We start from the raw sequence: 27,942 nt of genomic DNA on the forward strand, positions 1-27,942 counted from the left end.
ATACGGTTAAAGGTTTTAAAATTAAATGATTTGTGGTGAAATAAAAGGTACATACATTTATATGAAAGACACTAGACAAATAATCAAAGTACTGAAAGTACTGTTAGACGGTGGCTTCGTTTGAAAATGGCATATTACATGTAACAATGAGTGATGCATGACAATTATTGATGTCGAAAACCGCGGCCAGTATCGTATACATGTACTAATACTTAACGCTTACTCGCACAACTGGTCGTGAGTTTCCTACATGGATGATTCTGTGGAAATCGTAGCTGTGATATCAATCCACACTTTACAAATGCTGTGTCTCTTGGCCGTCATCTTTTGGTGGAAACCCAAAAATTTATCACAGTAGCCTTTGTAGTATAGAAAATTGTATCTATATTTTGTATCTATATGTTAGTATCTATATCAGCTGACATTAAAAACCCGTTTTCGGTAATACTATGTATTTTGATTGCCCCAGAGTGACTCATTAAATATGTGGGTTGCCACCACATATTGAATGAATAGATCAAATCCAAGGCGATTTCATCACAGAACGCCCAAATATTTGATTGTTTGAAGAAGGGGAATTTTGGTTTTTTCCCTTTTGACCTTTGGGTTGACCCCGCAAAGGGGAACAAATTTTGAAATGTGTGGATTGGACTATTGTGCTTTAAATATATTGTAGATTTCCCAAGTAACGAGAATAAATTCAGCTTTGGTATGATAAAATACTTATTTTTACTAACTATTTGGGCATACATATAGTATGTTAATTGTCCCTCTCGACAGCATTTTCCCTCAATTTCTCCACGAGGAAAAAGTTGCAGTCTTGTGAACCATCACACTTGCATTTGTCCTCATAGTCAGTTAATACATTTAGGTGTAAAGAAAACGGAATGGGTTTACAAGAACCTGTTTGATAAAACTGGTATTCTTTGGAATGCACGTCATCATGAAACAGAAGAGTCAATCAATATTTTATCTTCGACTTTAGTGGAATATTTCCATTTGCTCACAACGAAAGTGAATGAAAGTTTGAAAAAAAAATATCATACAATATTCAGTCGCGGCAGTTTCATTAATCAACGTTTTAAACATTTGTTCTATTGTATTTAGCTATAGATTTATTCAAATCATTTGAATGAATTCGCGAAAGTCACATGTATATTTTATCGCTTCTTAGTACACTTTAACACGCATAAATTACTTGCTACATTAAACTTTTCTAGTAAACTTACAACAAATATTGATTAATTATACAAAATAAGTTTTTAAAAACACCAAACAAACAAAATTCAAGTTGAACGCACGTTTTCTGACCGTGCAGCTGTGTATATAAAGAAGATGTGGGAATGAGTTGCGCAACTGTCCATTTATTAAAGTCGTAAAAAACATTTTCAAATTTATCATTTTTTCAATTAAATATATTTGATATGTTATAATACTAGTTTACAAAATGGTAATTTCTAACTATAATCAGTTTGAAATATTTTAAAAAAAACGATAAGAAAAAAAAAAAAAATCTTTAAGTTTTGGTGGTATCGAACCCACAACCCAAAAACCCAAGTTCTATAAAGTGTCCTAATGTCAGAAGTTCTAACCACTGAGCCATTTCATTCACAACAAAGTGAGTTGTTTAAATGCTATATGAGAAGCTGACCACGAATTTACGGACTTGTATTATATTTCTAAAACGTTCAACTGTTGAGCTACAAAATGACATTTTTGAACTGTAGTGGGTCATCTGTCCACAATTTTGTTGAGTAAAATCGGTTTAAATTCCATTAAACCACATTTAGACTGTGACAAAAAATATGAAGCTCAGATTCATTATATGAAAGAAAAGGCATTGAAGTTATAAAAAGTACATTATTTGGAGATTTTGACACACACGCGCCAGTTTAAATCAATATATTGCAAGTATTTAAAATATAAGTTTTGGTGGTATCGAACCCATAACCCAAAAACCCAAGTTCTATAAAGTGTCCTAATGTCAGAAGTTCTAACCACTGAGCCATTTCATTCACAACAAAGTGAGTTGTTTAAATGCTATATGAGAAGCTGACCACGAATTTACGGACTTGTATTATATTTCTAAAACGTTCAACTGTTGAGCTACAAAATGACATTTTTGAACTGTAGTGGGTCATCTGTCCACAATTTTGTTGAGTAAAATCGGTTTAAATTCCATTAAACCACATTTAGACTGTGACAAAAAATATGAAGCTCAGATTCACTATATGAAAGAAAAGGCATTGAAGTTATAAAAAGTACATTATTTGGAGATTTTGACACACACGCGCCAGTTTAAATCAATATATTGCAAGTATTTAAAATATTTAAAGGTTACAACCCGATGTTACGTTAAATATACATTATTTTTAATTATTTTTAAACAAAAGTATCAGCTTTATGATATTTTAATTTTGCCGTATCTAATCATTCCTCATATAGGCATTTTACACGCCTTATTCATCCACATTCTTTGATTTTATTCTTTGCATGTACTAGACAATAGATTTAGGGTTCGCAAATCCCGGCAATATTTTCGGAAAGCTATAGTTCTGTAGCTCAGCAGAATTCTACAGTCATCTATGAAGCACATTTTTTTTGCCTTCATGATTCATTATTTATTGCAAATATAGCATGGATGTATACGCTACAGCCGATGTAGCATTGCGTTAAGTGATGACACTTTCTAACCGGTGTGTATTTCAATTGCGAGTCGACAATTACAAACTGGCGCATCATTTGTAAATGCATGTTGACAAAATGCTAACACTTGGAAATAAATGTCGAAAAAAGTTCATAGTGAAGTTGTACTTGCGAGTTAAAAATTATTTGAGAACAAACGGGGCGATGTTTACGTACATATGTAAATATGTTATCTGTTAGTGGAAAAAATGCCCCCAAAACCTTAATACATTTAGCAGGGACGGGCGCATATGAATTAAAGTCACTATTTGTACTTCGCTCATCGAATTGCGTTATTCAGTTCATTGTGAAAAAAATCAACAGAAACTGTTTAGTTAACAAAATTATCATATCTTACATTAGCTGCAGAACTGTAGCTCTCCGGGGAAGAAATATGGTCTGTCAATATTTTTTTCCCGGAGAGCTACAGTTCTGCAGCTAATCTTACATTACCGTTCACAATGTACCATAAATGTATATGGAATATCGCATGAGTTGAACCAATTCTTTTTTCTCACAAAAACGCTAGCGTTTGCTGCAAACAGGGACGTATATACTAGTATATACGTCCCTGCTGCAAATTAGAGATACGCGAGCTGATCAATGACACGCCGTGAAATCCATTATAAGACGTTTTACAGCGAATGTCTTTAATCCCTTATTTGCTTACAAAAATCTGAACTGAAAATCTTCGAAACATCGTAAAATGTAGTTTATATACATGTAAAATGGCGACTCGATTTGCACGCGAATTTTACAATCCGACGTCGATTAGCGTGTTTGAAAGAAAGTCAGCAGCAAGTAAAGCGTCAACATCAGTAGTAAATATTGTCTGATAAATATAGAAGTGCCTGTAATAAAAATAATGTTTCTACAGACTGAGTGAGGTACAAATAGTTTTTGTGTGTTTGAAAACACATGCACACTTGTAGAAGAAAGTGTGCCATTGATCGGTTGAAGTTCAATAAAATGTAATTTATATGTAATATTCATTGTCAGTATCTGTTGTGAATTCTTTGAAATAAGCAACAACAAAATAAATATTCTGCCTCAACTAAAACTAATGCGTTGAAAATTACTGAATTTATCGATGAAGCATATTTACATTGCTGAAATATGAAATGGCAAACCAGTTTAAATAGTGTTTCTGACATCATTAAAAAAAACAAGAAGCAATTATTGTGAGATCTCTTGACAAATTATTGCAGTGATATAGTTTTAATGCAGTCCTGATACAGAGTTAAACGTCACAACTGACAGTTGGTGCTTAAATTATTAATACCGCGTAAGCAAACAGGGTAACGGCTCATTTAGAATAAAACACATGTTAATTTCATACATTATATAAATGTATGTACAAAATAATTAGCAGCTACATTTATAATGCTTAAAATATCTGATAGGATGAAAATTAATTCTCATACTGAAATCGACACATAGATAAAACATTGCCTGTAACACTGAATACATGTACCTAACAGAGTTATCGTTCCTTATCCGCTAGGGTCCCCGTGAGAAATACTCTTCCGGTCAGGACCGTAGCAATAGACCGTGGCTATTTATAGCCACCGTCTAAAAAGGCATCAAACAAAGATTATTTAAATGATTAATACACATACATGTAATTGCATTTTTATATGTTGATGTGTTGAATGATGTTCTTGTGTATATTTATTTAAATTATAACTTTTTAATTTTTATTATTAGAACTTATGGTACTAAGTGGAATTCTTCGAGGCCTTGCAAACGTTAAGTTCAGAGTTATGTAATTACTCTCGTCTTTCAGTTGCAAATCAAAGGACTTAGAGATTTTTATGTTTCATGCCATGTGGATAACATGAAATTGAATACTTCAAACATTTCTTCTTACAAATCTCCTTAAGAAATTTGTTTTCTTTACTGTGACCTTTTACCAGTGAAATTTGAAAAAGATAATGTGTCAATGATGGTATCTTGGATATTTTCCCTTTCATCGATGTCAACATGTATGTGTATTTTTATTGAAAGTCGTACAAATGTGCTGCATAAATACCGTGCAACTGACTAAATGTTTATAATAACACCTCCCAAAAAACACAACTTCGGGATAAAGCAAGGAATTTTATTTAAACATATATAGGTGTATAATCATTTTATATAATTTCAAATATCTTACAATCATAAAAGCATGTACATGTATATACAATGTAACACAAAAATATTGAAGTGTAAAAAAAATCATTAAAGCACATCATAAATCTGCAAAATTAAAATGTCTGAACAAATCAAGGTGTATTACTCATTGCGCAGCTTTTAAAGCTGAAATATATATTGTTCAAGCCTCTAGAAACAAGAGAGTTGCCTTCAGCCTAAATTGTGGTCACTCTACATCTTGTTCTTCACGCCAGTATGGGCCAGCCAGATGTCGGAGCTGCAGTCTCCACCTGGGTACCTCACCTCGTGGGCCAACATGGGCCCCTGGGGCTCCTTGCCAAAGTCCACCAGGAAGTTGGGGTTCAGGGACAGACCCCCTGTGACGTTGTTGACGTCCAGTATGTACATCTGGCAGCCTTCCCTACGATACACACGAAAAAAAAACCGAGTCATTTTCATGGTTAACACAAATATTTGGTTGTTGATTTAAAAGTTGAACTAAGGTTTCATAATTTAATACGCCAGTCTTATATTTTGTAAAACGTACTTTTATATAATCCAAATAAGGGGACACATTCATGTACCCGTATATTTATTATGCTATGTTAGCTTTGAAAGTAGTCAAAGCAAGAACGCTGAATGTCATTTATCTCAATTCATTCATGATTCCGATTCAGAGTGCTTACTTGGCTAACTCGGGATAAAACTGGTCGTCCCACTTGGCAAAGAGCGAGGTCGTCACGTACAACCTCTTGCCATCAAGACTCAGTTGAATCATCTGGGGTCCTCCGCGCAGGCGCTGTCCCTTCACATACACAGGATCCGGTTGACTCTGAGATAATTAAAAAACAAATTATACATTTTAATTTCATGATAATTAAAATGTTGAGTTAAAAAAAAAAAAAAATTTATGAATTTCATATCCGACCGTAAAAATTTTTCATGCAAGATGTTTTAGCCGAAATTGTATAGATAAATAGATAGATATAGATTACATAACCCGTTTGTTACAAACATACATTATTGTAGAAGCATTTGACACATATCCGTAATTGGATCTCTTAATTTTACCCATTTTTAAGTAAAAGACAATAACAAATATCATATGTATGCTTTCCTTATATCAACTTAAGACAAAAATGCCTGGATGATTATCCAATATACTTTAATGGATTCATATAGGTACATGTAAGTAGTTCTGACTGAATTTAGTATATTTATACATGTACCTTCAGCTCCGGATCACTGGTCACCTTGACGCTTCCGCCTTTGCAAACGCTTCCTCCCAAAAATACCTGAAAAATGTGATATTGCAAAACAGCCGAATATTTTTACTAGTCAATGTTACACATATTAAAGCTGTGTTTGGTATGTAGCTGACCTGTCCCACGAGTTTAGGATTCCTCCTGTCTGTGATGTCATACTGACGGATATCTCCGTGCAGCCAGTTGCTGAAGTACAGATATCTATCGTCCAGGGATATCAGGATATCCGTGATCAAACCTAGATGTTAAAGCATTAAGTAAACTTAAAGTCTACTGTAATATTGTTCTAAAGAGTTAAAAGTACATATTAGGGTTGATTTGTAATGGAACACAATAGTGTTTACAAGAAAGGACAGATTTATATTGCTACATGATAAGAACAGGTATTTTTAAAATCAAATTAATAATTTTTGGCAAATATTGAATTTTTTTTTGGTGTCCACACTTAAAACCTTTAAACATGTTGAATACTAAGAATATGTAAACGCGGGTATTTTTAATCTGGTTGGCATTTGCTACGTATCACATGTTCATGCAATGAATCTAAGAAAGATCTCCTTACCTGGCATCGTATCCATGGCCCAGCCCGTTACCTTCTTTGGAGGGATGCTGATGACCTTCTCTGCCTCCCACTGTCCGTTCTGTAACCCAAAGAAACAACTGACTTATAATCCCTGCTATCATGACTCGTGTGTAGTAAATTTGACGCGACAAAAGCAGCTGGTACACTTACCGGGGCCCTAAAGAATCGGAAGACTGTGGAACTTAAGGCGCACCCCACGTAGCCCTCGGTGGCTGTGGGGTCGTGGAGGAAGCGAATCTCCAGGGGTAATTTACCGTCGGGACCGAGGTCGATCCTTTTGATCAGTTCGTGCGTAGTCCAGTCCATCACGTTCAGATGGTTACCGTAAAGACCTAGGAGAAATGAAAGGAGAATATTATGGTGAGTCTGAAGATTTTAATGACAATTTGAAAGGGGAGGAATACAACCAGAGACAAAGCTATACAATTGTTGAGTACAATAAAAATATATTAAGTATGTAACTATGTAAACATATAATCGGCGACTTGTTGACAATAAAGTTACAGTCATTTGCGACATATTGACAAACCTTGAGATTTTTTGAAATATTAAGATTAACAACTTGATATTAAGGTTACCGTTATATTCGAATTGAGGACAATATAGTTACCATCAGCGACTTGTTGGCAGTACAGTATAGATTAGCGACTTGTTGACAATACCTTTATATAGTATTATTTATACACTAGTATATACTAGTATATCGATATACATTGTATGATTACCATCAGCTATATATGAAAAATATAGTAAGTACATATCACTGGTTTTCAATTATATGATAAACTATTTCAGATTTGTATGTACATGTATTTTTAACATATTTATGTATTTGTGTTTAACATAAATATACATACGACATTGTATTGAGTATAGAAACATACATGTTTATACTAAAATTAAATATTCATGTCTGTCCTAGCTCTTTCAATAATCCAACTCTCTTGTATATGTTTATTGAATGTTTTATGTACATGTACATGTATATTGAATGTTTTATGAACAATCTTCATGTTGCCCCTTGAGGGCCCTTAATTGGTAAATAAAGAAAATGAAATTGTATGTATTCATACCATCAGCGACATTTTGACGATAAAATACATGTATATATTATATAAGCTTGACATTGTATGACGTGTATTTGTACCATCAGCGACGTGCTGCGGGTTGAATCCGCTTCTGAACGCTTTGGGTGCTCCCCACTCGGTACTAATCAGAACATTGTGGTAGGGCTGATACCAGTAGTCGTAGCCAAACTCCAACGGCTTTCTCTCCCAGGTACCCTTCACAATAAAGGACTGTCCATCCAACAGCACGAAACCACCTAAAGGACAAACGGAAATCTAGTTTTAAAAATGTGCATACAATAAATTGCACCGTGGACACCTATAGGAACAAAACTTGCTGTATATGCAAGACAATATCAGAAAACGTTGATTATAGTTTCCTCAACGGTATTTGTACGTCGCCGCCTATACTATCGTTTTTCCTTTGGCAATGTCACTTAATGACTAAGATTCTAGTTTCAGAGCCGAAGATCACCAAGGGAATATTTCGGTTAGGTAAACATCCTGTAATTTGTGCCATGCGTATGACTTTAGACTTGACTGCGTTATACAGTGTACATATAATTGGGTGTAGCATTGGGAGTGGCCTAAGAAGGTAAAAATTGTATATGTTCATCCCGACTAGAGAAACCGGTGAATCATGTAGCAGTTTGCACTTTTGGTTAAGACATTATGGACCTGAGCTTATATAAAAGATAATAAAGTATCGTTGTATGAGTGGTAAATTGATTTATATATCTTACCTTTTCCTTCTTCGTTTTCGTCCCCCATACAACTGATCAGCACCTCGCCCGACCCCAGGCAGTGCGTGGTGTGTGGGGCCCCGAGGTTTGCCTTATTGTGAAGCTGCCATGGCTCTACACTCTGCAAACAATTCACATACACGTTTTGCATAATACTTACTACGATAATACACGCATGTAATTATATTAACCTTATCAAAACATAGGGATTTACTTTATATTTTACGAACAAAATTCACAGTTTACGCGGATGGTCATAGAATCATTGTTTACGTTTATAACATTATTTTTAATTTGTTTTAATTATGTCCGATTCCTAGAAAAACTTGTACATTACTTAATGTATTTAGTCATACCTAATATGAATTTTAATATCAACATGCCATAACTATATCCATAAATTTATCAAGAAATGAATTAAATGATATTGCTATGTAATTGAATAAATAATTTGATGATATTAATGTAAGATTTCGGTGACAACGAAAGATAACTCCTAAACTTACCGTGTACAACCTCGGTTCTCTCTCGTTGGTCCCGACGTCCACCACATAAATTCGGTCACCATTGATGCATGGCAGGATCAGCCGGTTCCTGCTTTTGCTGGGATCCCCGAAACAACTGGAGCAGGCGTTCCAGCCCGAGTGATGCAATTCGTCGCCTTTGTTTGGCATGTATAGACGATGAATTACCTGTAGCAAAGGTTAAAACAATGTGTAAGCAGATGAAAATTTATTAACACATAATGGATGGATGCTGTCCGAAGTGCATGAATATGTAAATCAAATGCATTTGTTGTCTGGTTATGACTTGCAAGTTTGGTTCCAAACGAAATGCTTATAACATTTTGAATGAACAGAAATGAACTATGTTTGATCAGTAATGTGTAATTCCGGTAAGGAGTTCATGGAGTTAATCGTGACCAGAACATCAAAGAAACGTTGAACAATAAACACCTACCTGTTCATTACCTATTTCTACAATTTCTTTGAAAAACATTCGCGGAAAGAAAACAATTGAAGATTCGCCCCCCCCCCCATGTCAATGTATTGTTGTTAATTTACGTGCTTCATATGTTCGGATTTTAGAGGGGAGGGGGAGGGGGTTGGAAATGGAAAATTCAATTTTTTTTAACAATTTTCATAGTAAAGCTACCGAAAATATGCCTCGGACGCCCCCCCCCCCCCCCGGCAAACTGAAATACCCCTCGGACCCCCCCCCCCCCTCCTCCCTTGTAAACTGTAAAATTTTGTGGATCCGCGCATCAATGAAGTTTAGAAGTGTTGGTAAACTTATTGATGTTTGATACAGTAACCTTTTAAGCTTTTTATAAATTATTAGAACGTCTGGTCAATACAAAGAACGACGATTTTTTTTAGCATAGCCCTTAAAACTCAAGGTCAATCCCCGGTCACGAGTATAAGACGCACGTGCTCACAACTCTTAAAACATCTACAATAAGTTAACCCCCCAACCCCCAACCCCCCCAACCCCCCCCCCCTTCGAAAAACAAAAATAATAAGTTTTATCCTGCAATAAAAATAAAAGGACAAAGTTTTTATTCTATAATAATGCTGCAATATACACTGTAAGTACAATGTGACCTTATACAATTTCTACAACAACATGTTATCGATAACGATCAGCTTAAAGATAAATATCTAAATTGTTTGTTTGCAGTGTCATTGTCTCTTAAACGTGTACGTGACTTGAAGCAAGAAAGCGTGTAAACGTGAATTTTGTATGAAATTGAATTTCTTGAAAAGAAATGTATAGATGATTTTGGTGGGAAGTTTTGGGGGTCAGCCATTAAAATGTTAGGCTGCATGCATACATTATAGGCTTTGATTTATATATTGTTCTTTTTTAAGTTAAGGAACAGTGATCGTAAATTCCTGCATTATGACAAAATTCTATTTCTGAACTGTCAAATGATATGTATCTTGACTGTTTCATACAATCAAGCTTTTATAGATCCAGAGCTAGAATTATTATACGATAAAGACATTCAACTAAACCTTCAAATTTGAGACACTGGAATTTCAACGGCTCAACTATTTTATCGACTTTTTATGCGTTGCCCTACATTAGTATAAAACACAGTTTGCATAAATTATACAAGTGTATGTTGCTGTATTTAGGTCTTTAGATACGTGGGATCAATTTGTTATTTATGTGATGTGTTGAAATCTTATGGTTGGTACTGATTACAATACATGTAGTGAAGTTTCTAAATCGGGGCCCCAGTTGAAGCGCAGTCACAATAAGTCCTTGTATGTACCCGGTATTAAGTGAGGAAATACGCCGATGTTCCTAGATTTAAAGAGAAAGACAAGATACTTAAAGTAAAGGACAACTTAACAACTTTGCTTCTTATCCACTCCGTTCAAACCTGTTCACCTGAATCTTATCTCTCTCTAATTGACCCATTTGAAACCTGTATTACGTAAGATATAATCTTTCACTCTTATTTATTTTTTGGTGAAACCAGCTTTAAAGCCACTCATAAATTCATTGCATGGTTGATAAAACATTTCACAAAACTGCATACCCTGTAATTTTCAAAGGATAAAAGATGTTCATAATTTAAAAAAATTATTCAACAATGGTATGACCTATCAAAAATACATGTTCTTCTCCCTTTATGTACATGTAAATATTTCTCCTTAATCACGCACTCAGATTTAGATAGCTGATGCTATTCGTGTAGAAAGATGCTGTTCAATGTCAAATTTTTAATTTGAAGCAAATTACGATAAGGTTTTTTAATATTCGTTTTATGATGTTTGTCTTTTAATAAATAATAGTACACTGTAAGTATGACTTAATTTCATAATGCGTTGCTTAAATTGTTATTTCGTGTCAATTTGACTTTGGAACAAGATTTGCCTGGCTTCTGAGCTAAGAATACGCAATCTTAGCTGCAATAATGTAGCCCTCTCTGATCTTTTATCGGGAGAAGGCTACATTACTGCAGCTAACGCAACCTATGCACATTTCACTAAAAAATAACGTCATTTTAACCTGTTTTGATGCAAGAAAAAGATACATGTAATAACACCCTACCGAAATTCAAGGCCGTGTTAAAATGGTTCTAAAAGATAGAGTGCATTCATATGTGTATACGATATGATGTACATGTATTCTAGTACTCTGGTACTGAGTCTATTTAGTCTGAAAGTGCATAACAAAAATAAATCTATACACAACAATAACATTAACTTCGCCCCACCTAGCGGCAAAATACATCACTTAACCATTTCGATATGAAGACCCCCCAACATGCCATATGATTTATTTTTTAAAAGAAAAATAAACATTGCAAGACCAAGAAATAGTCGCGACCATGCATTTTCATTATAACTACGATAATGTCAATATACACTGAATGTATTTTTTATATTTATATATATTGTGTATGTCCTCGAGAATACAGTGATAGTGTTATTCACATGTCCTCGAAAATACAATGTTCCTACCTTATTGTAGATTGGGGAATTACATGTAGGATACACTTTCTATATACCGTATATTGTATGCCATTGGTTATACAGTGCTCCTATCTTACATGTAGCGTAGGTTGGGGAGGTAGGATTTACTTCTTATATGTATATTGTATACCCATGATGATACAGTGATCCTGCCTTACTGTAGGTTGGGGAGTTAGGATACATGTCATATATACATGTACCTTATATTGTATATGCTCAGTAAGACAGTGCTCACATACCTTATTTTAGGTTGTTGGCGAGTAAAGATCTAAATCATTTATAATGTATCCTCGGGTTTACAGTGCTCCTACCTTGGCTTAGATTGGGGAGGTAGGATCTGCATCTTGTACAAATGTATACAGTTTATTGTATATTATTGGTAATACAGTGCTCCTACCTTAGCGTAGGTTGGGGAGTAAGGATCTACATCTTGTACAAATGTATACAGTTTATTGTATATTATCGGTAATACAGTGCTCCTACCTTAGCGTAGGTTGGGGAGTTAGGATCAACGTCAATGGTGGCCAGGTAGTCGGCACATTCCGTCTTCCTGCTTGTTGGTGTTATACAGGGAACGTACACGAGCTTTTCCCGGGGGCCATGGTTCATGGCGTCCAGTGGGGTGGCATACCCCGGTCCTCCTCCACAACAACTCGCTGGAAGGAAGAGTCCAATCGGATATCATTATGAATGATGAAGAGTCGATGTGAAAAAAGTATTGTATTTAAATATATAGATATTGCAATGTAGCCTACTATAGTATTTGAACTTGAGAATCAGCATGGCGTACTGTTTAGTTATCAAATCAGTGCAAACATACTTAAAACAAGTACACACTACAAATGGTAAAACTGATATAACGACCTTTTGGGTTGATTGTGTCATTTATAGCCAAGGTTAGGAGACGCGATAATAGCGTTTCTGCTTTATATCAATGGACTCGTAACTACATGTAGGTCAACACGGCCTTCGACTGGTTCTCCAAATCTGTTTTCAAACAATTTTTTTTCAAAAGACTTTCACGATCGCGTTTCAAAATCCAGTAAGGCACTCTCATATTTGACTTCAGTGTTCTTTTTTGAATAGTCAAAATTATCATGCATGGTCAATTCCATGCATATTAATATTTCCCGATGGACTGTACGTCCAATACCACACGTGAACTTCTTGTGAATGAATCGCGTTTTAATCCTAAGGATCTTATGAATATCAACAAAAAAGAAAATTGAAGAAAATATTTTTGGACAGAGTATTATTGTATGTCTGCTTATCTTTGGTTCTCATGGGAAAATAAATGTCTGTTTGAAAAGCTAATATAATAGCTCCATTATCTACATGTAGCTGCATACAGAAAAATGCAACAACACGCACCTGCATATCGTTATCTCCTATTTATTACGCAACGACCATTTGCACAAAATTGATTGTAAATAATTATAAAAGGTTTATTAATGCATTAGTTTTGAAAGAGACCCTGCTATAAGTTGACTGGGTTTCGTCAAAACATTTCCACAGTAAGTGGATTAAACTTTTCAGCATGAGATGCAATAAATTATTTGAGAGAGAAAAAAGTCTTCAATATTCAAAAATTATAAATTTATTCAACAGGCTTTGCCCCCCCCCCTTTCAAATACGATGCTTCGTGCCTGTTCAGTATTGAACTGGCCTACTGTAATGTAGATATCACATGACCGAGAAGCCCGAGAAGAGAGGGAAGCGGATTTCTCATTTATCATCTTTATATTTTGGAACGCTATAATAACAACAGACACGTTAATTTCTACGTACAGGTCGTTCTGTCACGGTTTACCATGCAATTCTTTAAATCGAATCTACCATTGCGTAATTAGGTCATCGTCTTAAAGTCGCATGCACCATTTACCACTGTTTACCATGGCCGGTGTATAGTATTGCACACATTACATGTATAATAAACACGCGATAAAAGAACTGTTTGATACTAGAATACACAAATGACAATAAAAACCAGTCATATTTCAGAACATTACGCGAATATAAACAAAGTCGCCGAGATTTACTTACCGAGCGCCATTTGTATGTGTGGACGGTGTTATATGTGAATGTCAATAAAGGGAACTTTAGTCGGAGATACCGAACTGTGTACCACATAGGCCATATAGGCATGCACTACATAAGTGACCCAGGTAGCGTAAAAGGTGCATGGAGATTGGGAGGGGGGGGGGGGGGGTTCAATGACAAAACAGAACAAGTGTAAATTTAATCAGATTATAAAACTCTGGGATAATCTCGGATATGATAAATAAAAAATAAGTGGGGTGGGTAGGGGGGTGGTGAGATGAGGGTACCTACAGGTTATTGCAGTAATTTTAACCACTTAAAATGCACCCATCTTTTCAAAAATAATATCTATGTGTGAAGAATCTTCATGTTTATTAACTCCCAGATCGATCAAGCTTCTTTTAAACTATTGTTAGAGATTTTTCATAATCTTTGCAGACATGTATACGCTTCAAGATAATTGTTGATTCGTGGATGAAATTGACTAGGACATTCATCTAATTGTAAACGCAGTCTGGCCAATAAATTATCTCCCATAATTCAATACTTTTCTTGTGTTTTATTCGCTTAATACGTCGATCGGAAGTAACAATTTACACAACGAAAACAAGTGCAATTAATGTTCAACGGGAAGGTGTACGTATCGAATGGTTCTAATACATGTACAGATGCACAAAATGTTATTTTATAATGAGCAAGCTTATTTCCTTTCGTAAGCAGGGCTAGACGTTTCTAAGTAGTCATACAGAGAGAGAGAGAGAGAGAGAGAGAGAGAGAGAGAGAGAGAGAGAGAGAGAGAGGGGGGGGGGGGCAATGACAACACTTTGACCTATTACAAAAGAGCTGACACGGTGTGTTATTTGTCGTAAAAAAATATCTGATATGAATTAAATTATAGCCTCTATCCTACATTAGACAAGATTTAAATTACTATATAGCTAGTTATTTCAATTAAGATTTCAATTTTTGTCACACGTGATGTTATTTTTGTACTGGTGAGATATACAGTCCTGCTGATATGTTCAATACATTTTTCTGATGTTTTACATTAAAATAATTCGATTAACCAAATTAACCCCATATTTAATTCAAGAATAATACCTGTAAAACATATACATAAAATGGAAATAGGTAAGAATATTTTAAATGTTTTCACGGCCATAGGAATTAAATGTGTTCGACTGTCGCTAGCCATCCTTTTTTGCACTTCCCAATATTTACAATCATTATGATGATTTGTTTGGTTTTTGTTTTCAAATGAATTTAATTAAATCCCATTAATACAATTTCTTAAGGTAGTTTATTTTAAGTCGAATTACAAGAACATTGCTTCTTTCAGCACATCCTTTTCACATGCATACCAGATGTTCTTGTCTAGTTATGTCTTGCCCCTAAACAAGACGACATTTGCAAGAAAAAAAAAGTAACGTTTTAGATGACAAGATCTGCGTTTGTTATATCCCAAAATGTTTCGCCTATGTTAATAATTGCGTTCTAAGCCCTTACCTTCTTCCTGGTTCATTTCTGCAGTGTACGTGCAGACAGGACACACGGCTTGTGTGCACAGTGTTGTTGTCTCTCTTTCTCTTGCTTGAGTGATTTTAAAGACCCACTCTGAGTGACGTTTAGATTTTTTACAGGAATTGAAAAAAATAAACGAACAATATTTTTTCAAGCGATTTAGGGCGAAAAGAAAAAAAAGTTAAAGTTAAGTTTCTTGATAAAAAAAAAAAGAAGAAATAATCTAAAAATCGATAAACAGGGTAAAAGAAGTTTTCAACAAAATGAAGATTAGAACGTCAATGTAAATATTTAACTTCGGTTTTTTTACTTACCGTTCACGTTCTCTTCGTTTTGGGACTTGCTTTTTTTTTTTTTGCTTTTTTTTTTTGGGGGGGGGGGGGTGACAGCATACAAACTAGACCTCAGGTGGCTATGACCTAGAAATTTTCAACATTCTGTAGGAATTGTTAATTATAAAAGGAATGTCACATCGTGTTTCACACTGACGCAAATGATACATCAAAATTTTCCTTATCAATATTTTAATTTGAAGTAAAATTTTGATTAAATTTCGTGGAACCTTTAACAAGATATTGATGTTTATACCATGATATATATTATATACGTGACATCGCTGCGTCATGAATTTACGTCTTTATCAAGGTTTGTATTTATGTATAAATTGTATGCTTTAAAAATTTGAAAAGACCCAAACAACACAATATTTTGAAACAGATACAACATAGAATTTTTCGAACTGTTTTAAAGAATTAGGGAATGTTACCGTCCATTTCGGGTATCTACGCAATGTTTTTTGTTTCTAGATCAAGGAATTAAAAGACTGGACATGCGAATAGTGATAGGAGACGTTTTTTGCTTCGGTGGATACATGTACATTGTACATATAGAAATCACTAGAAATTGTACTGGAATTGACATATCAACCTAAAATTGAGAGCGAGTGAACAGGGTACCCTAAGTGTGGTTCCGATATCCAATAAAACCATATGTCATGTTAATAAATAAATTAAATAGACATAAGATATACGCTCTGAAGGAAAGTTAAAACTAGGTCCTTACGTCATGAGTTATATCATGTAAAGCTACGTTCATGACTTCTTGAAGAGACCTCGACAAACTTATCGCACATAAAATAATATCCAATATACTACCCCATCGATTACAAAGAGAGTAATTAGTTACTTTATGTAAAAAAAAAAATGAAAATATGTAAAATAGAGCATCGTGGCCGATTTTTATATAGTACCTAATTATGAAATTCTACCAGAACGCCAAAGATCTAGAAATAACGTTGCTAGCGTGCGGGGACTATCCTTGCTTCACGCTCTACAAAATATGTTATTTTCAGAAATATTTATCATAATCCATTAAAATTTTCAGGAATGATTTGAATTAGGTAGATATCTCAAAGCATCACTATTTTATCGCATCTGTGACATTACTTTTGGATCAACCCTCGTATAACATGTTACATAATCCAGTATATTAGTTTAAAGCTTTAGGTGCGTATTCAATAAGAAAAACTGACCCTGTTTCAAATTCTACAGCATAAGCTCTTTCACCCTTTGTCCTCAGAGGATCTGAAACACTATTAGCTACCATAAACATTGCTGCTTCAGCGGTACCAATATACCAAGATACCACAAACACTAAGTTACCGCGAACAATATTGCCTCCACAATATATAAATACTTGGCTACCACAAACAACACTGTCACCACAGTATAAACACTAAGCTACCGCGCACATTATCGCTTCTACAGTATATAAACACTCGTCTACCACAAAAACATTGTTACTACAGGATTTATAAACACTAAGCTACCGAGCACATTATCGCTTCCACAGTATATAAACAATCGTCTACCACAAAAACATTGTTACCGCAATATAAACGTTTACCTACCGCAAACGATATCAATTTGACAGCATAAACACGTAACTACCATGAACAATATTGCTTCCACAGTATTTATACACACTAAGACAACATGCACAATATTAAGCTGCTTGGTCCGATTTTATATCAAATTTTGTGTACGCTTTTAAACGATGGTTATGCTAAGACTGTGTATAAGAATAGATATTTCAGTAGTTTTTGCGGTCAATTAAACAATATTTAAATGAAAAAATGATGAACAAAATATTTTTTTACAAAACAAACGACATAAAAATGGTATCGCATTATTTCGCCTCACATCAAAATTCGCTCCTGACGTCGAGGTGGGGGGGGGGGGGGGGGGTGGTGATTGTTTTACAACCTTGACATCGTTTTTATATATACATATATATATATATATAATAGTCTTAATATGAGTGATGCCTAGCAAATCAAAAATAAATCTGTGTACATTTTTTTCAATATTATTTTGATATGTACCTGTATATCTCTTAACAATACTGGGGTGGAACGCTCTACCCCAAGACAATGTGACCGTCGCACTTGGCCGATCTCGACTTCTTGTAGCTGACTGGTAACTTTAATAAAAACATAGATTACCTAGATACTTTGCACCAGGAAAGAATTTGAATGAATGTTACATCAATTTTCAAAATATTTCAACACTCCTGAAACGGGAATTAACCAGGAACCACTATCTATTCTACCAAAGGATTGCGCATGGCCCCTTTACGATAAATGGGAATAGTGGATTGAACAGTTGAAGAAAAAAACAACGGATCTAAATCTATATCAAGATGTTTTGTGTTGCAAAGTAGTAAATCTCAATTTAAAAGCAGTTAGGCAGTAATTTATTTATATCATGTAAACGAAGAAGACTTTTCTCATAGATTCCAGCATATTTATTATTTTGTTGTTGTCCTTGGGTCCCTTTTGTGGCCCAGAAGTCGCAAACATGAAACTACACTACATGATAATTTGTATATCAGAATTTGCTATACGTGAATATACTTTTGCATCAATTATTTAATACAAAATTCTTCTACCAAATGCTAGAAATACATGCCCAGGTAAATCTTAGACGAAAAGCAGACAATAATTGTTATCAAAACACAATTCCAACCCTCTGTCAAATGTGTGCAAAACGGGGACACACCCTTGCATAGTTTCCAGATAAGACAACGTGGTTAATTAGCCTTCAAGGTCCATGAACAATATCATGCTCGTAATGTTAAAAACATGCAGTTACTAGTAAATAATGTATTTACCAGTCAGGCACGTAGCATCGTTTTTGAAAGTGGGGGGGGGGGGGCAGACCCATCCAAAAAATCTTGACAAGCAAAAAAAAATAAAGTTTCCAAAAATCTTCAAAATCCTAATCCGGGGGGGGGGGGGGGGGGGGGGGGGGTAGGACTCAACTATACTTCCAAAAAAAAATTCCCTACCAAAATTTTTTTCCCTCCAAATCATGAAATTCCTAATCCGTGGGGGGGGGGGGGGGGGGGTAACTTCAAGTTGACTACTTATTTCCTTATTTTCATATCCATTTTTTACTAACTTCCAAAAAAGTGGGGGGCCAACTCCATTATAATTCATTTTTTTTATATGTAAATTTTAAAAAATTTTCTTGTTGCGAGAAAAAATGGGGGGGGGCAGGCCCCTCCTGCCCCCCCCCCCCCCCCCCATGCTACGTGCCTGCCAGTATCACGTAAACTAACACTATTGAGCGTGTCTCCAAAATTTGTAAAAAACAAAAACAAAAAAAACAAAATAATATTTGATAACGTCGGAATTTTATCTTTATTAAAATCGCTGACCGAATCAGAATAATTTTTATGCTAGATCAACATTTCGGTAATGGTTACCTTAAATGTTATGATTTTGCCAATTTAAAACAATTATAGCTCATGCACAGAATGAGCGAGTGATTTTTTTTGAGACAAAAAGTTTTTAATAGAGGAGAATAAAATGAAAATGTTCAATGCTTTTATTCTTTTATATAACGAACATAAATACAAGCTTATTAATGTAAACTTTACAATAATTTGCAGTTAATACAAGTCATACAAATGTACCAGTATACCATCCCTTTCTTGTACATGTATGTATATAGAGTGTATTTCCTTAGAATTATACACAGAATTCTATTTGCTATTCGAATAGTGAATAGCGAAAAGCGAATAGAACTCCAACTTCTGAATGCCATTATACATGTATATTGAACCATATTTTATGACTTGGAATAATATTGTAATATCTTTATAAATAGACGTTTTAGATGATTAATGTAAAGAGTCATTCCCCTTTAACGCAACATCGATGTTTTACAATACTTTTATGACGTATATTCATATTGTTGGAATATTTTCTTAATATGTCTAAATAAATTCGGAGATGCCCATAACCCCAACAGGCGTTTGTTAATTCCTCTTCTGCACAACATATCCCCTGTTACAGTATCCTCTATTTAAGAGGACATGGATGTTCATTTGAACCATAACCAAAAATTCCCCTTTGTTCAAAAACACTTCAAATTGGTCTAGTGTTGCAAGAGAAGAAGTCTGAATATGTGAAAAGTTATAACACCCAAGGCAATTACGAAGTTTAACATTGAATAATAGTTACTAGTAACATTGAAAAATAGTTACTAGTAACATTGAATAAACCGTATTCAGAAACGCTCATTAGAACCATTTTAACAAGAGCTTGGACTTTGGGTAGTTGTGTCAAACAGAAATGTGACGTAAGCCTGTCTATTTCATGCAGCCATGGCGTTTGAAATCAACAAGATTTGTCTGGCTTTTGAGATAAGACTACGCAATTGATGCATACTTCGCTTGAAACCACGTCATTTTTAACTTCTTTTGACGCAAGGAATAGATACATGTAGCTTCGCTCTACTGAAAGTCCAAGGTCTTTAGTTGTTAAAATGGGCGCGCTTGGTTTGTCTACACCTTACAACTTGTATACACTTTTCTCTAATCAAGTGCAAAAGTGTACACTTTAGGTGTACACCGTCTACACCCTGTGCAGGGCATGTGTTGGAAATAACACTCTTAATTTCAATATGGCGGCGAAACAGTAAGCTGAGAAATCTGCAAAAAAAAATTTGTCAGCACAAGAAATATGCTAGAGTTGATAGCCTAATTGTAGCACATATTGCGTGTATAAATATAAAAGTGTTCTAAGCATAAGAAAAATAAAATTAAAAGCTTTGTATTTTTTAAATATATTAATAAAACATGTTTTGTCAGCAAAAGTCAACAGATACATGTAGGCCTATAGTGTACTAAGAAGTTCGAAAAGATAGTTCAATACGCATTTATTTATCAATGCATATGAATGCACTAGCTCTCTAGTAATTTTGCCAGATTTTACTTTTCAGTTGTAAACTTAGTGAGTAAATTCGCTTTATTGATTGATTTATTTTTTTTTCGCTTGAAAATAAGTTTACTCTTATGCTGAGCATTGTGTCTCTCCTAAATAAACTTATTAACAATTTTTTTCAATAGCCTAATGAAACAAATGCATACTGTATTTTGCATGTACCTGAAAACTTGCAATGGATTACAAAAATATTTTTTATTTTCAAAAGCTATTAAAAACAATTGTCTTAAAAAACGGAACTCCTCGACAACTGTCACGAATTTGGCGTCCATATTAAAAATATACACTACACCAAATTGCCCTTGATTATAAGGTGTAAACCATCTCCACCAGGTGTACCACAGTGTAGACAAATCAAGCGCGCCCATTGGTTATATTATGTGAATGATTAATTCCAAGCTCCCTGATTGGCTCATATCCAACTTTCTAGAAAAAATACATGTAGAACATTACATTCACCTGCACGTGCACGTGACCTATCAGGTCAATAAAACATTTGATTTTCTCTACATTGAACTAAAACAGTAAACTGTAAAAAAAAAATCGTTCAATGAAATATCGCGTTTATTAATTTGTTCAGCTGTGGCTTTACCTACCCTCAAGGTACAATATTCACCTCGCCTCCGGCTCGGTGAATATTGTACTTCACGGGTAGCTAATTCACTGTATTGACCTCAAAAACAGCTATCATAATTATATAATGTTTTGTTACAGCTTGGATTCTTTATTCAACGAAAATTACATTAAATTGTTTGGGAATAAAATTCAAATCAATTTGTTTGCATGCATATGAATTTTATATTTAAAATCTCGAAGTCTCAAGTCTCAAAATTGATATCTCGCAGTACAATTTATATACTACATGTAAAATAAGACAGTCAACAATAAAATAATAAAGATCTTGATTATCAAAAACGTCCACAAGTTGTCATATTTTATGTTTGAAATTTACCATTTTTAAACAATACATAATAAAGGACCATACTTGTTGGCGAAAAAAAAATTACACTGAAGTTGAATATACATGTGCTAGGTAAAATTCAACACACCCTTCTTTAGAAGCCTTTCAACCGCTCCCATTTACTCTATGACTTTGAAGTACATTTTCCTTTTTAAAAACAACTTGATATAATTATTGCTACAATGTACTTATATGAAATCCACTTCCACTGGGTGCAGTACCTCTTTTTATTGCCACACCAAAGCTGTTCACTCATTCAGACAAGTCAATTAAAAGACAAATATAAAAAAAAATATCAACTTTCTGAGAGTTTTTAATTAAAAACACTTTTTCTTTAAAATTTTATTTATTACAACCCTTTGTTATCCACAATAACAAATATGTATCATGCATTCTTGTCAAGTTTATTCCACTGTCACAGAGACTTCTTTATGTTTTCCAGTTTGTGAGTGTCTCAATGTTAACATAAGATCTACATTGTAGCTCTTCATCACTGTACCCCCAGCACTATTTACACAGCTTCAGCACGGCTTCCACCATCTTGCCGACTCCATCGAACACCTTGTGGACCGCTGTCTCACACATGAAGGCTGGCGTTGTCACCAACTTGTTCTGAGAGTCCACGTTCACCTCCTGTAGGATGTTAAGGAAGCTAAAATAGGATCATTTACCTAATATTAATGAACACATAAATATACTGGCCACTCATGTTCTCTCCAAATGAGGGAGCTAGCACACATGCTTCTTGTACAGTTTAAACAACACCAACTTTAATATATTTTATTACATGTACGTCTACAAAGAATTATTGTTATGAGTCTTTAGAGTACAGAGTACAGGAGTGCAATGCATGTGTTCAAGATCTTAGCAGTTCATCACCCTACAAAGGGCAATAATCTTTCATGATGCTGAACTAAAAGAAATATCCTCAATAGGAGTAAGGATTTGATATCTCTTTCTAGACTTGACATGGCCTTTTTGATGTATAGATTCAACATCACCTTCTATATACGACATGACTTAAAGATCTAACATTTTCCTTGAGATATGATCCTAAATCCTAGATTTGACATGACCATCTGTATTTGACATGCCCTCCTAGATTTACTATCTCCTTCTATATTGAACATGACCTTCTTTATAAGACATGACCTAGGATCTGGCATCCCTTTCTACAATTGACATGACGATCTATACATGACATGGGCTCCTAAATTTGACATGGCCTTTTATATTCTACATGGCCTCCTTGATCTAGAACAATGCATCTACTAGATCTGACAAGACCATTTAAATTTGATGTAACTTCTAAAATTTGAATCAACCTTGAGGACTGCTTTCAAAATTGAGGCGGAAAACATTCCAACAGAATTTGATGAATGACTGTGCTATGTTTGTACTGTTCAAATACGTTCCGTCAATCCCACTTGTTTTAAAGGTAAATTACACATGTAAATGACATGAACCATCGCACAAAGAGGATACATTGACGTCCTTGTTCACGTGCTTGGCGCCCATGTTTTGGCAGGCGCGCGCTGTACCGGCGTATGGCCATTGCCCGTCCACATCTTTGTCCTGACCCACAGTGACGGTGCAGCCCGGAATTGTTTTGGCGGCCAGAACAGGGGAAATGCAGCATAAACTGAAATAAGATTGCATCAGGATTGATACACATAATCCAAGAAAAATAACTTTTATTTTAATTAATTTCTTCCAGTTACTCCAGTATTAAACACAGAATTAATATGATTATATGCTCTGGTATTACTGGTAAATAAATTATATTTGTTTATTCCTTTCTATCTGGACAGAATGAAAATAAAAGAAATATGCAAAATCATTATCAATTTGATTGAAGGTGGCAATACTGTATTTCATAAAAACTTGTGTTTTTAATCCTGTCTGACTATGATTTGAGTTTATAAATGTTAATTCTGTTAAATATAGCAAATCTATCTTTAGTTTTAACCCAATTGGTTTCTTTGCTGAGTGAAATTCTTTGATGACTTTCTCTACGGATGGCTGAACAGTCATTTTATCTCCCTCAACTGCAAAGTTGCTCCTGAAAAAAAAGAAAAAATAGTATTCTTACTTATACTGAAACCTTTACTTTACTTTCCCCCATCTTACAGCTTTGAAGCTAGTATAGGCTAGATAGATGCAAGGGGAGAGAATATATAGTCTTGACAATGGTTTCTTAAAGTGATCTGATATAACTTGACTTTGACCTAGAAACTTACTTTTAATACTCAAGATCTATGCACACCTTATATCAATATTAAGCACATTTTGGGTGAAGTATGAGCTAGATTGGACCAAATTACAGCCTCAATGGTGGATTCTCCTACACACTAGTACTTACAAGTTCTTAGCTGCTCCAAATCCCCCTGGAAAAATGACAGCATCGAAGTCCTGCACCTTCAGGTCTTTTAAATCCTGAATTTTTCCTCTGGCAATCCGTGCCGACTCCACCAAAACATTTCTGTCTCAAAAAAAAATGTTTGTTGTGCGAGCGGTGTATTTTATTAAAATGTCTATCAACATCACGTATATTAAGGGAAAAAAAACACTTAACACATTGTATATGAAGTAACATTATGGTAAAATGAATGTTTGGAATCATTGATTTATAATGATTTTATAATAATTTGGTGAGCTCACCTGTTAACTTCCATGGGTTCTCCTTTGGTGTGATCTATAGCATGCATTTGTTCAATGTTTGGAGCAAATATTCCCACTTCTGCTTCATGTCTACTGAGATGTACCATGGCTCTGAAACATCAAAAATAATGAAAACTATAGTCTGACATTTTCTTTTACATGAGCACATAAATCTTCTTGAATATATATATAACTAAATCATTTTTGTATAGCTACCACATTTATTTAGAGTTTCGTAAGGAGTTCTCAACAATTTTTACAATTGACGGAACCGTACTAATTTTTAAGCAATAACTTACGAAGAGGCCTCATGAATTTCTGTTCCATCATATACACCACACCCAGAGAAAATCTGCAAACATAGGAGAGTGAAAAATCAGATAAAAACTAACTGACAAATGAGGGCTACAACAGGATAAAATAAAACAGAAGTGATTTTAAATCTAATTTTGCTATATCTGTGTTCGTACTAAATGAGTTTTACTGTATCACGCTAGGTAAAAACTGCTTAGGTCCAACATATTACTGAAAAACGCAAGCATTAACCGTAACAGACTATGATAATGCAACCATCAACCGTAACACAGTGTAACAGACTGTGACAATGTTAATGCAAGAAATACTTTGCTACATGTCAGTCACATGTGAGCAGTCGGGTAACACAAATGCAAAGGTGGGGTGCATCAATGATGATTGGTAGACAGGTACAATACCAGCAACTTTATTTTTTACAAGATAAACGATATGATAGATTTAACACATGATAGGATAGGATTAATGCACGATAGAACAGTATACATGCACGATACGATAGGACTGATACACAATAGGAAAGGATAGACAATGTTCATGATAAACGTATAATCGCTTTAAAGGATCTTCACAATTTATCCTGATAATGGCAGAATTTGAGAAAAAGACATGTACAAATTAAGATAATCATACAATTTCTTGTTATTAACAAATGCCAAGTTGTTAATAATGGCTGCATCATTTATAGAATGTATAAAATGACCAATTAAATTTTTTTAACAAAAATTATGAGCTCAAATGATTAATAAATTATCTGTATCATGTGTATTGTTAACATTATTTTTATCACCGAACACCCTAGCTGATCAAGCGAACATTTCAGCCCAATTTCAAATCATAGGGAAAATAGCAAGTTCAATTAAAATACAACTCTTGTTCTAAATAAATACAAAATCTATCATAAATATATTTCCTATGTATAAAAAATTAAGCATTAAAAAACGAATTTAATTACATACAAGTCAAATGAATATTAACGGTGATACACAATCCGTGTATGATTTGTTAGGACCGTTTTCATTGACGCACACCCTAGCAATTCGCCAAGAACATTTCAGCCGGATATTTAATATCACACAGAAAATAGCGGGTTCAATTAAATTACAACTCTTGTTTTAAGTAAATATATAAATTATATCATAAATACTTTTGTTTCTGTTAAGAATGATGTATAAAAAACGAATTAAAGTACATACAAGTTAATGTTTATGCAGGTATACACCGCATACCATTTAATATATTCGATATACAGGTACATATACACATTGTAGATATGTTACCTTTTTTTTTTTAAAGAACTTTGACAGTTTACATTAATTTTTCATTTCCACTCCTTACAGATATGAATTACATGTAATATTGGTTAATTTTGATCTAAAGAATTAAGATATAAGTATCATGATATAATGATATATAGGTTTTTTACATTTCTTGTTTTCGTATTCAGCGCACTGAACGACTTGTAACTTTGAAATAAATAAACCTGATAGTATTAACGCACGATAGAATAGGATTAACGCACGATAGAACAGTACACGAACGACACGATCTGTTAAATGGTAAAAGTTGTCTGTATTTAAAGAAAAATGATGACATGCTCAAAGTATTTTACCAATGCAACTTTGGGGTTTTGGGCTCCTAAAATTGATGTTGTATGCATGAAACATTTCTTTGCAGAGGAGAATTTGCCCCCTCTGAAAATCGACGATGCTGCTTTTGACATCATTCTTGTGCGTTAATCCTAAAGGATACAATGGCGTGAAGTCACCTTTTCCCGAAACATAAAAATTAAGGTTATCGCTTATTTTTTTTTGAAAACCGATCCCGACAAAATTAATTTTTCAAGTGAGATAAAAGTATAATACAAATCAAATTAATAAAAAATAATAAGGAGGGTAAAACAATTTTGAAGCACATTTAAGTAGAAGTGACTAATTAAAGTAATATAGGAATTAACTTAATTTTTTCTTTATGATTATGGTGTATAAGCTACCTTTAGAGACTTTCTGAGTTGGTATAAAATTAGTTATCAGTTAAAATATACGATTTTACGGAATTACGGAAATTTTACGATATTTCCAATAAAAAAATAATCAAAAATAATAAAATGGGGGTTTTGCTAATGATATTGTCGTGAAGGATATTTCACGCTATTGTGGTTTTATAAGTATGTAGAAAAAAGGTGACTTCACGTCATTGCCGTCATACAAGCGAGTAGACAAAGGTTGGTACAAGGCACACTATTATGGATTCATAAATCATATAGATACAGGTGACTTTACGCCATTGCACTTTTTTAAGCATGTACATTAATAGAGGTGACTTCACGCCATTGCAGTTTTTTAAGGCATGTAAATAGAGGTGACTGCACGCAATTGCGGTTTTTTAAGCATGTAAATAGAGGTGACTTCACGCCATTGCACTTTTTTAAGCATGTAGATAGAGGTGACTTCACGCCATTGCCGTTTAATAAGCATGTAGATAGAGGTGACTTCACGCCATTGCGGTTTTTTAAGCATGTAGATAGAGGTGACTTCACGCCATTGCACTTTTTAAAGCATGTAAATAGAGGTGACTTCACGTCATTGCACTTTTATAAGCATGTAGATAGAGGTGACTTCACGCCATTGCACTTTTTTAAGCACGTAGATAGAGGTGACTTCACGCCATTGCCGTTTAATAATCATGTAGAGAGAGGTGACTTCACGTCATTGCACTTTTATAAGCACGTAGATAGAGGTGACTTCACGCCATTGCCGTTTAATAATCATGTAGAGAGAGGTGACTTCACGCCATTGCGGTTTTTTAAGCATGTAAATAGAGGTGACTTCACGCCATTGCACTTTTTAAAGCATGTAAATAGAGGTGACTTCACGTCATTGCACTTTTTTAAGCATGTACAGTGTAGATAGAGGTGACTTCACGCCATTGCCGTTTAATAAGCATGTAGATAGAGGTGACTTCACGCAATTGCACTTTCTAAAGCATGTAGATAGAGGTGACTTCACGCCATTGCACTTTCTAAAGCATGTAGATAGAGGTGACTTCACGCCATTGCGGTTTTTTAAGCATGTAAATAGAGGTGACTTCACGCCATTGCGGTTTTTTAAGCATGTAGATAGAGGTGACTTCACGCCATTGCGGTTTTTAAAGCATGTAAATAGAGGTGACTTCACGCCATTGCACTTTT

General features: G+C 34.5%; 2 protein-coding genes across 3 annotated transcripts; both read right to left on the minus strand.

Moving 5' to 3' along the window:
- Positions 1-4,772: 4,772 nt before the first annotated feature.
- LOC105329009 (methanethiol oxidase) lies at positions 4,773-15,880 on the minus strand. 2 transcript variants are annotated; one of them, XM_034474061.2, is made up of 12 exons: positions 15,843-15,880; positions 15,514-15,621; positions 12,451-12,623; positions 8,983-9,168; positions 8,477-8,597; positions 7,814-7,990; positions 6,817-6,998; positions 6,646-6,724; positions 6,200-6,321; positions 6,048-6,113; positions 5,505-5,650; positions 4,773-5,239 (listed from the first exon to the last, which is right to left on the minus strand). In XM_034474061.2, exons 2-12 carry the CDS (start codon positions 15,527-15,529, stop codon positions 5,050-5,052), a joined length of 1,458 nt encoding a protein of 485 aa, XP_034329952.2. In that variant the 5' UTR covers positions 15,530-15,621; positions 15,843-15,880; the 3' UTR covers positions 4,773-5,049. The 2 variants fall into 2 exon arrangements, with proteins under 2 accessions (XP_034329952.2, XP_034329953.2); XM_034474062.2 differs by lacking the exons at positions 15,514-15,621; positions 15,843-15,880 and adding an exon at positions 14,011-14,153.
- Positions 15,881-22,074: 6,194 nt separating this feature from the next.
- Positions 22,075-26,516, minus strand: LOC105329008 (glutamine amidotransferase-like class 1 domain-containing protein 3, mitochondrial). Its single transcript, XM_011430108.4, has 7 exons — positions 26,365-26,516; positions 24,740-24,792; positions 24,441-24,551; positions 24,142-24,261; positions 23,749-23,841; positions 23,265-23,421; positions 22,075-22,412 (listed from the first exon to the last, which is right to left on the minus strand). The coding sequence occupies exons 1-7, from the start codon at positions 26,476-26,478 to the stop codon at positions 22,287-22,289; spliced, it is 774 nt and encodes a 257-aa protein (XP_011428410.3). The 5' UTR covers positions 26,479-26,516; the 3' UTR covers positions 22,075-22,286.
- Between the last annotated feature and the right edge of the window lie 1,426 nt (positions 26,517-27,942).

This window comes from Magallana gigas, chromosome 8, assembly GCF_963853765.1.
Source record: "Magallana gigas chromosome 8, xbMagGiga1.1, whole genome shotgun sequence".
In the NCBI taxonomy this organism is placed as follows: domain Eukaryota; kingdom Metazoa; phylum Mollusca; class Bivalvia; order Ostreida; family Ostreidae; genus Magallana; species Magallana gigas.

Bases quoted from the DNA above. Each gene is read 5' to 3' on its own strand.
- LOC105329009 (XM_034474061.2), bottom strand. The intron at 7,991-8,476 runs GTAAGATATATA...TTTGTCCTTTAG, and splicing joins CGAAAACGAAGAAGGAAAAG to GTGGTTTCGTGCTGTTGGAT. The intron at 6,725-6,816 runs GTAAGTGTACCA...TTTGGGTTACAG, and splicing joins TCCGATTCTTTAGGGCCCCG to AACGGACAGTGGGAGGCAGA.
- LOC105329008 (XM_011430108.4), bottom strand. From the start codon at position 26,478: ATGATGTCAAAAGCAGCATCGTCGATTTTCAGAGGGGGCAAATTCTCC. The intron at 23,842-24,141 runs GTAAGTACTAGT...CTTTTTTTTCAG, and splicing joins TTTGGAGCAGCTAAGAACTT to GAGCAACTTTGCAGTTGAGG. The intron at 23,422-23,748 runs GTTAAAACTAAA...ATCTTATTTCAG, and splicing joins TCAGCAAAGAAACCAATTGG to TTTATGCTGCATTTCCCCTG.